The 11,658-nt window shown below is 42.9% G+C and overlaps 1 protein-coding gene across 1 annotated transcript; it reads right to left on the bottom strand.

The window, feature by feature from the left end:
- Nucleotides 1-1,375: 1,375 nt before the first annotated feature.
- LOC124274764 lies at nucleotides 1,376-5,255 on the bottom strand. Its single transcript, XM_046710135.1, has 2 exons — nucleotides 5,120-5,255; nucleotides 1,376-1,801 (listed from the first exon to the last, which is right to left on the bottom strand). Exons 1-2 carry the CDS (start codon nucleotides 5,231-5,233, stop codon nucleotides 1,511-1,513), a joined length of 405 nt encoding a protein of 134 aa, XP_046566091.1. The 5' UTR covers nucleotides 5,234-5,255; the 3' UTR covers nucleotides 1,376-1,510.
- Nucleotides 5,256-11,658: the final 6,403 nt, after the last annotated feature.

The raw sequence follows: 11,658 nt of genomic DNA, 5'->3' as shown, positions 1-11,658 counted from the left end.
AGCTAGTTTGACAAATTGTGAACTTTAACTCTGAAAATTATTTGAATGCTCCTTAAATGCCTAGAAGGTAGGGATAAAACTGACAAGTCAAGTGTAGAAGCCTTGAACTACCAGATAGCGCCAGAAAACGATACGTAAGGAAGCCAAGCTGTTGCCCGTCTTCGATTAGTCGGCAATGAGGTTTTATTATCATGCTTTTTCGATCGATGATGTATTGATTGGCGCACATTTGTTGTCTGATTAAACTTCCAGCCCTTAAAGACAGAACATGAGAGGTCTCAGTACTCTAACTAAATTGTGATCTTTGGTTGGCATAGTACTGACTGACTGAGTTTGGTTTTACGCCGCTTTTAGCAATATTCCAGCAACATCTCGGCGGGGGACACCAGAAATGGGCTTCACACATTGTGCCCATGTGGGGATTCGAACCCGGGTCTTCGGCATGACGAGCTAACGCTTTAACCATTAGGCTACCCCACCGCCCCGGTTGGCATAGTAGCTTTGCACACTGTACCGGTGTTGGATTTGTAACAGGGTGGTGAGGTAGCCTAGTGGTTAAAGCGTTCGCTCGTCACGCCGAAGACCCGGGTTCGATTCCCCACATGGGTACAATGTGTGAAGCGCATTTCTGGTGTTCCCTGCCGTGATATTGCTGGAATATTACTAAAAGTGGCGTAAAATAAAACTCACTCACTCAACTCAGTTGTGAATACAATATAACCTGAAAACTACCAAGGAATGTTTGTGTTATTTGAGTGTAGTATAATATATTTATTTTGGGTCATTTTATCATGGGTTTGGCAGCGTAAAATTTACAAATTGAGGAATTGTTGTCTGTGTTGCAACAACTAAATGAATCCCCTCCTTCCACAACTAGATAGAGAGCCTGTATGCAAGAGAAAGGTCGTAGGTTCGGTGGGGGTTCGATTCCTGAAGGCGTAAAACCAAAACTCGTTTTAAGGCTTACATTTTTTTACCATACTTGGTGCTTGCTTATACGTAATAAACGTAGGACTTACTGCTCGGATTTAGTATGCTACAGACCGTGAAGATCCAGTAGAGAATTGATCTTCAGTAACCCATGCTTTTCGTAAAAGACGACTAAGGGGATCGGGTGGCCAGGTTCGCTGACTTGGTTGACACATGTCATCGGTTCCCAATTGCGCAGATCGATGTTCATGCTGTTGATCACTGGATTGCTGGTCCAGACTCGATTATTTACAGGCCGCCGCCATATAGCTGGAATATTGCTGAGTGCGGCGTAAAACTAAACTCACCCACTCGAACTGTGCGCTGTACACTGCCGCCTTCTGTCTTACAACGTCGATTGCCAATGACACCATGCTGCATATAGCACAAACACCAAGACCGCTTCAAGAATTCCTACAATATGTTTCATTCAAAGTAACAGTTTGATTGATAATGATTCATTTGTCTTTTTGAAACAATCACACTGTAAATATGTGGCATTAAATGGTTCATCCGCCAAGCCTGGATTTGCACTCATCACTCAAGGCTTACAGATGATGTACACATGGGTGTGGTCATAAAACAACGACCACATTCTCCTCATGCTGTTAGCCTTGAACTCTAGGACGTCGCAGTCGTGGTCGCTGGGGTTGTAGGTCCTGGAGATGTCGTTGAGGCCAGGAACATACCAGGTGGACCACCTTTTACTCTTCCACTGGATTTTGTAGGCGATGATTTTGCCCCCGTCAATCAGCTGATCGGCGAAGATGTTGAGTCCAGCAACCCAAGCGCAGTTTTTGGTTGGTTTTCTTTCGTATTCTAAGCAGATTACCTGGAAACACGAACGAGCTATTGAGGTTATGGCATTACCTGGCCTATGCATTGTTAAAGTATTTATGTCACTGATCCTGTGAGTGAGTGAGTGAGTGAGTGAGTGAGTGAGTGAGTGAGTGAGTGAGTGAGTGAGTGAGTGAGTGAGTGAGTGAGTGAGTGAGTGAGTGAGTGAGTGAGAGGAGTGAGTGAGTGAGTGAGTGAGTGAGTGAGTGAGTGAGGAGTGAGTGAGTGAGTGAGGAGGAGTGAGTGAGTGAGTGAGTGAGTGAGTGAGTGAGTGAGTGAGTGAGTGAGTGAGTGAGTGAGTGAGTGAGTGGTAGTGAGTGAGTGAGTGAGTGAGTGAGTGAGTGAGTGAGTGAGTGAGTGAGTGAGTGAGTGAGTGAGTGAGTGAGTGAGTGAGTGAGTGAGTGAGTGAGTGAGTGAGTGAGTCTATACATATACAACACTGCAACATACACTTGCCTGACCGTGTGTGTCACTGTACACCTAAATAATAGAAATGTGTGTTTTAGATCTACGCTACCAATCAAGTCAGCGTGACGAGGGATGTCACGGACAAAATAATATATTTGGATTGATCCCGATTGTTTCAGGTTACTTTGGATTGTTCGGGATTGTTCTCAGCTACTTAATAACTCTCGGTATTGTTATTGTTTGTGTTTTTTTGTTTCTTTTTATTGTTTTAGAGCTTTTATATTACTGTATACTGACTGGGTTTGTATTAAGAGGAATACATTTTAATGGATAGACAATTACTACAATAGATGCAACATTTCGGTGTAGACCCTAATTAAGAACGTTATCAAGCAAGTGATAAACAACATGTGCAACAAGGAGAAATATATACATGGCGGGTATTAAGGTTTACACAATTGAAGAAGTTGATGTACAGTGCGTTGATATAAGGAAGTTTGTTGTGATTAGAGAGATGATTGAAGTCAGATGGACAAAGGGTGGGTTATTCTTGATTGGCCTTGATTAGTTGATCGTAAGCTGTAGGGATGTAACAACCTTGATATCTGTTGATTGGTGTTTTATTGTCAGTGATTGTAATTTATTAGATGTATTACTTTAGATTGTTCAGTGTTAGTTTGGAGTGATTGTAGATTATTAGTTGTTACTTTGGTTGTCTTGGATTGTCTTTGTTTAGGGATCCTCAAGGAATATCTGGATATTTGTTTTATTGCGTTAAATTGCACAGTAAGTGTCTGAGCAAGTTGAAATGTTACCTCACATAGGCAATATTCCAGCCAGTCATTCATTCAGAACAAATATGTTCGTACTTACATTAATTCACAAAATTAAATTTATCGAATAACAGAATAACATCTATTGTATCACAGGTTATATTTAAATATAGTTTGAAATTAGTTTAATATACTAAACCCTTATTCAACAACGTAATATGTGATCGAGCTATATATCGCCGGCAACCAAACTGGGGACCGATTACTTACAATCTGTTATTTTAATCTGCTTGTGATTAATCGCAAGTTTAGTCAATAATTACTAATCACAAATATACTGCCATTACAACTGTGGTAGGCAAAACACTCTTTGACTCAATGGTCTTATGGTACCCCCTCAGGGGCTTTAAATTATCCAGTATGAGAGTGAGCCAGTTGAATATTGCGTCACATCAACAATATTCCAGTCATATCATGACGACAGTGAGTGAGGTTTTAGTTTTACGCTGCTTGTTGCAATATTCCTGCAATATCACGTAGGGATTTCTTTTGATTGGCCACGAATTGTTCTTGTTGTCATAATATCTGATTATTTTGTATTGTCTTTTATCAGGATCACATTAGGGTTAGTTTGGATTGTTCCTATAATTTCGTTGAATTGTTCTGCGTTACGTGTTATTGTCTTGGGGGCGGTGGGGCAGCCTAGTGGTTAAACGTTCGCTCGTCACCTTGTTCGATTTGTTTTGCCATAATATCGGTTTACTTTGTATTGTCCTCGTTCAGGGTCATATAGGGTTACTTTAGATCGTTTCTATTTCGTTGAATTGTTCAGTGTTACATGTTTTTTTCTTGGGGGCGGTGGGATAGCCTAGTGGTTAAACGTTCGCTCGTCACCTTGTTCGATTTGTTTTGCCATAATATCGGTTTACTTTGTATTGTCCTCGTTCAGGGTCATATAGGGTTACTTTAGATCGTTTCTATTTCGTTGAATTGTTCAGTGTTACATGTTTTTTTCTTGGGGGCGGTGGGATAGCCTAGTGGTTAAACGTTCGCTCGTCACCTTGTTCGATTCGTTTTGCCATAATATCTGATTTCTTTGTATTGTACTCGTTCAGGGTCATATAGGATTACATTAGATCGTTTCTATTTATTAAATTGTTCAGTTTAGTTTAGAGCCAGTTTAGCCAATAATTAAAATTCACAAATATTCTGTGATTAAAACTGTGGTGGGAAAGATATTCCCAGGGGATAAATTGTTGAGGGTTACTTCGTATTAGCCATGGGTTGTCTACCCTTGCCACAATATCTGATTACTTTGTATTGTATTGTCCTCGTTCAGGGTCACATAGGGTTACTTTGGATTGTTTCTATTTATTTAAATTGTTCAGTTTAGCCAACAATTAAAATTCACACATTGTGGAAATAGCTTTGCTGGAATATGTACATTTTATGTACAAATGTCGATATTTCTCTGGGTTGGCAGTGGTATATCAAATGTGTTTGTGCTCACTGACTCTTCTCAATCAGGCCTTATCTTTTCTTTCGGCCCGCCATGTTTGTTTGTGGTTCTTCTATGTTTGTGTGCCAGGACCGAGTTTTCACGTTCACGCTAAGACCAAAAGGTACGTTTGATGGATAGCATATAAGAGCTGATCTTATGCAAACAACAATAAACAATAGCGTAGCAACTGCGTTGTCTGGATATCTAGTTTCGAATACTATTTGTTTGTAACCTGTTTAACGCCAACATTCCATCGATACAGTAGCGCGGTGCGTCTTACCTGTTTGTGAACAGTCTTTAGTTTCCAGGTTAGAATCGAATTTTCACGGGTTAATAATGTTTAATATTAATGAAACAAAATTGGAAGCACATTATATATATATTTATAGAATATTTCAAGTGTCTAATGAAATCTGATGTATCTGTCACGAATGACGTGAAAACGTAAAATTGTCACGAGTGACGTGAAAACGTAATATTGTCACGAGGGACGCGAAAACGTAAAATTGTCACGAGGGACGTGAAAACGTCATATTGTCACGAGTGACGTAGCCACGAGTGAACGTATCCCGTTCATCACGTCACGATCTCTATACTCAGAGACTAACCAAGGCCTAGTCTACCAGCTTACCTGAGAACTGATATCCTGTCTCAACATAGCGGATTCTATCGTCGACATGACACGCGCTGACGTGACCGCCATGATGGCGGACAGGGTGACGAGAAACCATCCAAATGTCCTCATCGTATGTCTGTATACACGTAAATAACAGGGACGTGTGTTTTATATTCTCTCAATCAACCAATCAGCTGGTTGAGAGATGTCACGTCCAAATCAATCAGGTATCGACTGTGTTAGTGTTCTCCACGGGGAAGCCACACGGTGCAAGGTCACAGATCGATGCCTACACAGGGTGTATACTTATACAGCATAAACACGCAGAACAATTACCCACAAAGAACCATTGTTTATATATACAAATAACTCACAAAGCGCATCTACAAAAAAAGTGTTATTTCATCTAACCATACGTGCACCTGTGCAAGGAAATTCTGATAAACAATCTGCAAATATACGTACCGTTTTGTTTCGCGTTATTGGCAAAACGACTTTTATTTGACTCGTTAATGCCAACACCCACCTTCCATTCTACAGCAGCGTATGTTTACTTATGAAATTTCTGCTTAATCATAATTCTCAAAAATAAATCATCTAAACGATTTCAAAACTACCCGTGAATATCCGGGTTAGAAATGGTCTTCAGCAACCCATGCTTGTCGCAAGAGGCGACTGATGAGATCGGGTGGTCAGACTCGCTGACTTCATTGACACATGTCATCATATCACATTTGGTCGATGTTCATAATGTTGATCACTTGCTTGTCTGGTCCAGAATCGGTTATTTACAGACCACCGCCATATGGCTAGAATATTGCTGAGTGTGGCGTTAAGCAAAGAAAAGAAGGAGAGGGAAGAATTCAAAAGTCTGGATCAGAAGCTGTAACCATAATTTCAATTCAGTTCTCAAGCCTTGGTATACAATTTTTTTGTGAATTCGTAAAAGGAAGGCAGGGGGTAGTCAGTGTCTCCGCAGGTGCAGTTTCCTTACAGAATGCGCATGTGTTCTTATGTGTGTTTATCACTGCTTAATTGATAGCTTCCTGTCTGGTCCCATTCTCGTTTGAATCTTCGCATGCATATTGTGAAGGTTAAGCAGTCATAATCTCTGAAAATAGCATTGTAACCATGGGAACGAACCACAATGACATGCTTCCTGGCAATTTCAAGTCTGGAATATTGGATTGGGAAAACAAAAACTTCCAACGATACCAAACACATCTTGCTATATCTCCGGTAATAAAAATAATAACAACAATAATAAGTAGGCTTATGTAGTACTAACCGCATACGTGATGGACATTATTACCCTGGATAACCAAAACTGCCTGTGAGGCGCTAGAAGATTAAGACCTATATTAATTATCCCACTTGGTACCCATGTTCTGCTGGGTGAACGGTGGAAGTGTTTTGACTAAGAGAACCACTGCGCTATTAATACGAATTATATTACAACTCCTATAACAATGTCTGTAGCTATTACCGCTATTCGCTCGTCACGTCGAAGACCCGGGTTCGATTCCCCACATGGGTACAATGTGTGAAGCCCATTTCTGGTGTCCCCCGCCGTGATATTGCTGGAATATTGCTAAAAGCGGCGTAAAACCACACTCACTCACTCACTATTACCGCTACTGCTGCGTCTAAAGTCAATACAATCAAACAGGACATTATTAACAGACATATGGCTGTTTGCACGCTGAAGTACGTAACCCTTGTGATGGTAAAACTTCAAGAGGTACTTCTACAACAACCACTACTACCGTTGCTATTACTTCTACTATAACTAAAACTGTCCTATTAACACTTCAAAAGATGTATGAGGCGACTAACGGGATCGGGTGGTCAGGTTCGCTGACTTGGTTGACATACGTCATCGTATCCACGTTGCGTAGATGAATGCTGATGCTGTTGATCACTGGAATATCTGGTCCAGAGCCATGCGGCGCTAAACAACAAACCAACTACAACTGACTGACGGGATAAGACATGGACTGGTCAGCTCAGAATCCGTACACTGTATATTGGTGGGATGTCAGCTAGTACTATATAACTGACATTCCCTCCCTCCATCCATCCATCCACCCATCTCTCCACCAATCCTCCCTCCTTCCATCCATCCATCCACCCATCCATCTCTCCATCCATCCTTCCCTCCTTCCATCCATCCATCCACCATCCATCCATCTCTCCACCCATCCTTCCTCCTTCCATCAATCCAACCACCCATCTATCCACCCATCCATCCATCATCCATTAATTTCTCCATCCATCCATCCACCCCCGCCCGTCCATCCATCCATCCGTTTCTCCATCCATCCATCCCACCCGTCCATCCATCCATGTCTCCATCAATCCATCATCCATCCATTTCTCCAATCATCCATTTCTCTCTCCATCCATCCATCCATTTCTCCATCCATCCATTTCTCTCTCCATCAATCTATCCATTTCTCCACCCATCCACCCATCATCCCATCCATCCATCCACCCATCCATCCATCATCTATCCATTTCTCATCCTTTCATCCATCCATCCATCCCTCTTTCCCTCCCTCCACTCCTCCATCCATCTCTCATCCATCCTTTTAACACCGACACTGGATACATCAGTATCACAAACACTCTCAACACCGCAATCACCGCCGTCTCTCGACTGCACGAACGACGTTTACATGTCAATTCCCAAGCTGGTTCCTATACATTCCCTCGTGATTCACAGGAGGGAACCGTGTTGCAACAAGGCCAGCATAAACCATCAATTGTGACTGCGTATAAATGCCTATAAATATTACAGATTGACTTGGAAACAGATGTTGCTGTCATCGACACGCATGCCATGGTATACGTTCTTTACTCCACGTTTGAGTTAATCTTGCCGGAACCCGTGAAGATCCGTATTAGAATTGGTCTTCAACAACCTATGCTTGTCTCCACCTGTGAAGATCCGGATTACAATTGGTCTTCGGCAGAAGATCTGTTTTAGAATTGATCTTCAGCAACTCATGCTTGTCGTAAGAGGCGACTAAAGGGATCGGGCAGTCGCGTTCGATATGATTGTATTTATGCTTTGACGTGCATGTATATATGCGAGGACTTATTCTAGTGAGTGCCCACCCTTGCGTGTTTAATTCCGTTAATGCCGAGCGTCAGGCAGGGCGATAATAAATAGCATCTTGTAATGTATTTTGGTAGGACACGACAAGAGAATCGAACCACCGACTTTCCGCTCTCCGGGCAGACGTCAATCCATTAGGCGACAGAAGGCGATCGACCAGACGTAACGGTGGCATCTGTACCATGACTAAAGGCCAGGTGAGGCGGGCACTGAATGTATAAATCTTTTGCTGATCTGCTGGTATGGGAGTACCGCGCCCCATGTGTTTGTCATCACATCAATAACCCTGTACGGAGCACAGAGGAGTCGAGTGACGATTGTTGGACACACATGTTATAGGAACGGGAATCAATACAGAGCGATGTGACATCTGCTATAGGAACACACTTTTACGTCATTAGCGAGACAAGCGGCATCACGGCGCTATGTATGGTCAGAATATTTCACGTTCTTGCTGCAACGTCGACGTTGGCGCCGGACATTGTCACAGATTGAAACCGCGTTGCTGAGGCTGGATTTTCTCCCCAAGTATGTAAGCGAGACCCAAACTACACAGAGCAAAAGTCAACCAGACGTTAAACACGCAGCACTGTTTGTAGGCAGTGGTTGGTTGTAGGCAGTGGGGATGTAATATCCTTGATTTCTGTTCATGGCCGGTTGGAGTCTACCCACTACAAGATCAGAAGCTACTAGAAGCCATTCACATCAAGAGACTCCAACCGGCCATGAACAGAGACCAAGGATATTACATCCCCACTGCCTACAACCAACTCATCACCAAGCAATCTTAATCCCATTATTCTCCTGTCTGTCATATCACTGGCTTCCTCCCAATAATCCCCCATAGCTTATTCTGTTTGTGTAACAATTGCCTTCTTGTTTAAACATCCTCCAACCTTGTACATCAACCTCAATAATTGTGCAAACATCAATCACTTACTGTTCAACTTTACGTTGTATATATATACCTTGCCTCTAGCACTGTACATCATTTGCTTGATAACGGTGTTAGTAGCTACACCGAAACGACGCTCATATTATATTAAAGAAGTTGTATATCCATAGAACTCTCCTCGTTGTTTAATATTCCAGCAATATCACGGCGGGGGACACCAGATATGGGCTTCACAGATTGTACCCATGTGTGGAATCGAACCCGGGCCGTCGGCGTGACGAGCGAACGCTTTAACCACTAGACTACCCCACCGCCCCAATTGGAGGTGAGACCAGCAGATGAGAGTGCTGATGTCGATAATGAACATGTTCTTTTGGGAGTATCGATGGCACGCAGGCCACAATGATGTTCGATTTTCGTATTACTATGGCACGAAACCGCATTCCAACTTTGGTTTGCTTGTTTGCTTGTTTGCTTGTTTAACCAGTGGTCTGTATTCTGGTCTAGCACCGACACTTTACATGTTTCCGCTTGTTGTTTTTATTGTCAGTTTTTGTGTTTGTTATGTAACATGGCCTGACCACGTGATCCCGTTAGTCGCCTCTTACGAAATTCTAGACTCTGATCTCCATGGGTCCATGTATTGTGAAAACAGGGAGTGTCCCATGCTTTGTTAACTAATCGCTTCAGTACTTCAGGTTACTGAACTATTTCACCTTGTACATGCTCAAACGCCCTTATCGGGGCGGTGGGGTAGTCTAGTGGTTAAAGCGTTGGCTCGCCACGCCGAAGACCCGGGTTCGAATCCCCACAGGGGTACAACGTGTGAAGCCCATTTCTGGTGTCCCCCGCCGTGATGTTGCTGGAATATTGCTTAAAGCGGCGTAAAGCCAAACTCAGTCAGTCAGTCAGTCAGCCAAACGCCCTTATCAACCAGTACCAATATAAAAAGCCTTGATTCAGTGCAAATTGAGGAAACTGTGAGGATAAATATCTTTTATGTCCTCTCCTGTCGCAAAACATTCTTCATGTGAGGGCGTGGTGTGTATGTGACACCTTTGGTGTGTATATTTCACACCTTGTGCAGTGCATCCAAGCATGTTCTTTACTAAAAGACCCCCTTGTGTAATCTAGGCTACAACGTTAACACCTCGGGACGATGGGGTAGCCGAGTGGTTAAAGCATTCACTCGTCAAACCGAAGATCCGGGTTCGAATCCCCAAATGGGTACAATGTCTGAAACCCATTTCTTGTGTTATTTAAGAGGTTGTATCGCTTTGTTGGAAGGTTACCCTAATCGATTTGCACGAACAGTTCAGGATAATCTCTAGGACTCAAATGACTTGAACTTGAGATATTGTATTTTATTTGCTTATTTAACGCTGCATATAATGTCTGTCTGTGAGTGAGTGAGTTCAGTTTTACGCCGCACTTAGCAGTATCCCAGGTAAATGGAGGCGGTCTGTAAATAATCGAGTCTGGACAATCCAGTGATCAACAGCATGGGCATCAATCTACGCAGTTGGAACACGATGACATGTGTCAACCAAGTCAGCAAGCCTGACCATCCAATCCCGTTAGCTGACTTTTACGACAAGCGTGGGTTAATGAAGATCAGTTCTAACCCGGATCTTCACGGGTATAATGGGCTATCTGTAATTAATCGAGTCTGGACCAGGTAATCCAGCGACTGACCCATGCTCAATCAAAGCGATGCAAGCCATGCAGAATAAGATATTTCTTTGAGATGGATGTGGAAGCGATTCTGTCACTTCTATTCTTAGACGTTCCGTGACTGATCATCTGAGTCATTTAGTTGCCAATCTCGACATCCACCCGCACCAGAGGCCCTATACTCGTACCAGTAATACCCTTGCATCTGAATTCAGCAAAACATGGCGACATCGTCAATAACGCTTAATCCCAGTAGGTCGTGTTCAGTCCAAAGAATGACCTCTATAGTTCATGAAAAGGAGACAACGCTCTCATCACAGTTGTCTCCAGAAACACGAACTGGCGGATGCATTTGTATCATCCTTGCACGATGTAATCCTGACGAACATATTATACAGCGCACATATCCACGCAACTAGCACATGCTCCAGACGCTGGAGTGTTCCCTTGATCAACGGATGTCTTTTTCTGGCATTCTTTTTAACCAACTCAACTCCCTGGGGAGTATTCAACTCATGCAGCCTGTTAGGCGCAGTGAGTTATCACATAGCCTCATCCTCACAAGGTACCCATTTGCAGCTGGGTGAACTGGGACACATAGTCTCATTATTTTGTCCAATGATACTGCACGTTACTATATCCGCAACTAGGTGTCTGCACGTGTTCGTGTGTCCACCATCTGGTCACCTATCATCAATTGAATGGGTTTAAGTAAGTGCCAAACGTTGTGTACTGCACACTAGGGGTTGTGACAACACTGAAAGAGCCTGCAAGTAACTTTAGCTCCAAGGTTTTTACACCCGGTCACAAGTGAGGCTCGATCCAGGCACCTTTCGTTTAGTAGCGCGGCGCCTTAGACAGCTT

The sequence above is a fragment of the Haliotis rubra genome, unplaced genomic scaffold, assembly GCF_003918875.1.
Source record: "Haliotis rubra isolate DU_JTF1 unplaced genomic scaffold, ASM391887v1 Scf194, whole genome shotgun sequence".
In the NCBI taxonomy this organism is placed as follows: domain Eukaryota; kingdom Metazoa; phylum Mollusca; class Gastropoda; order Lepetellida; family Haliotidae; genus Haliotis; species Haliotis rubra.
The sequence above is the reverse complement of the archived record's forward strand: the minus strand, read 5'-3'. Positions and strand labels throughout refer to the sequence as shown.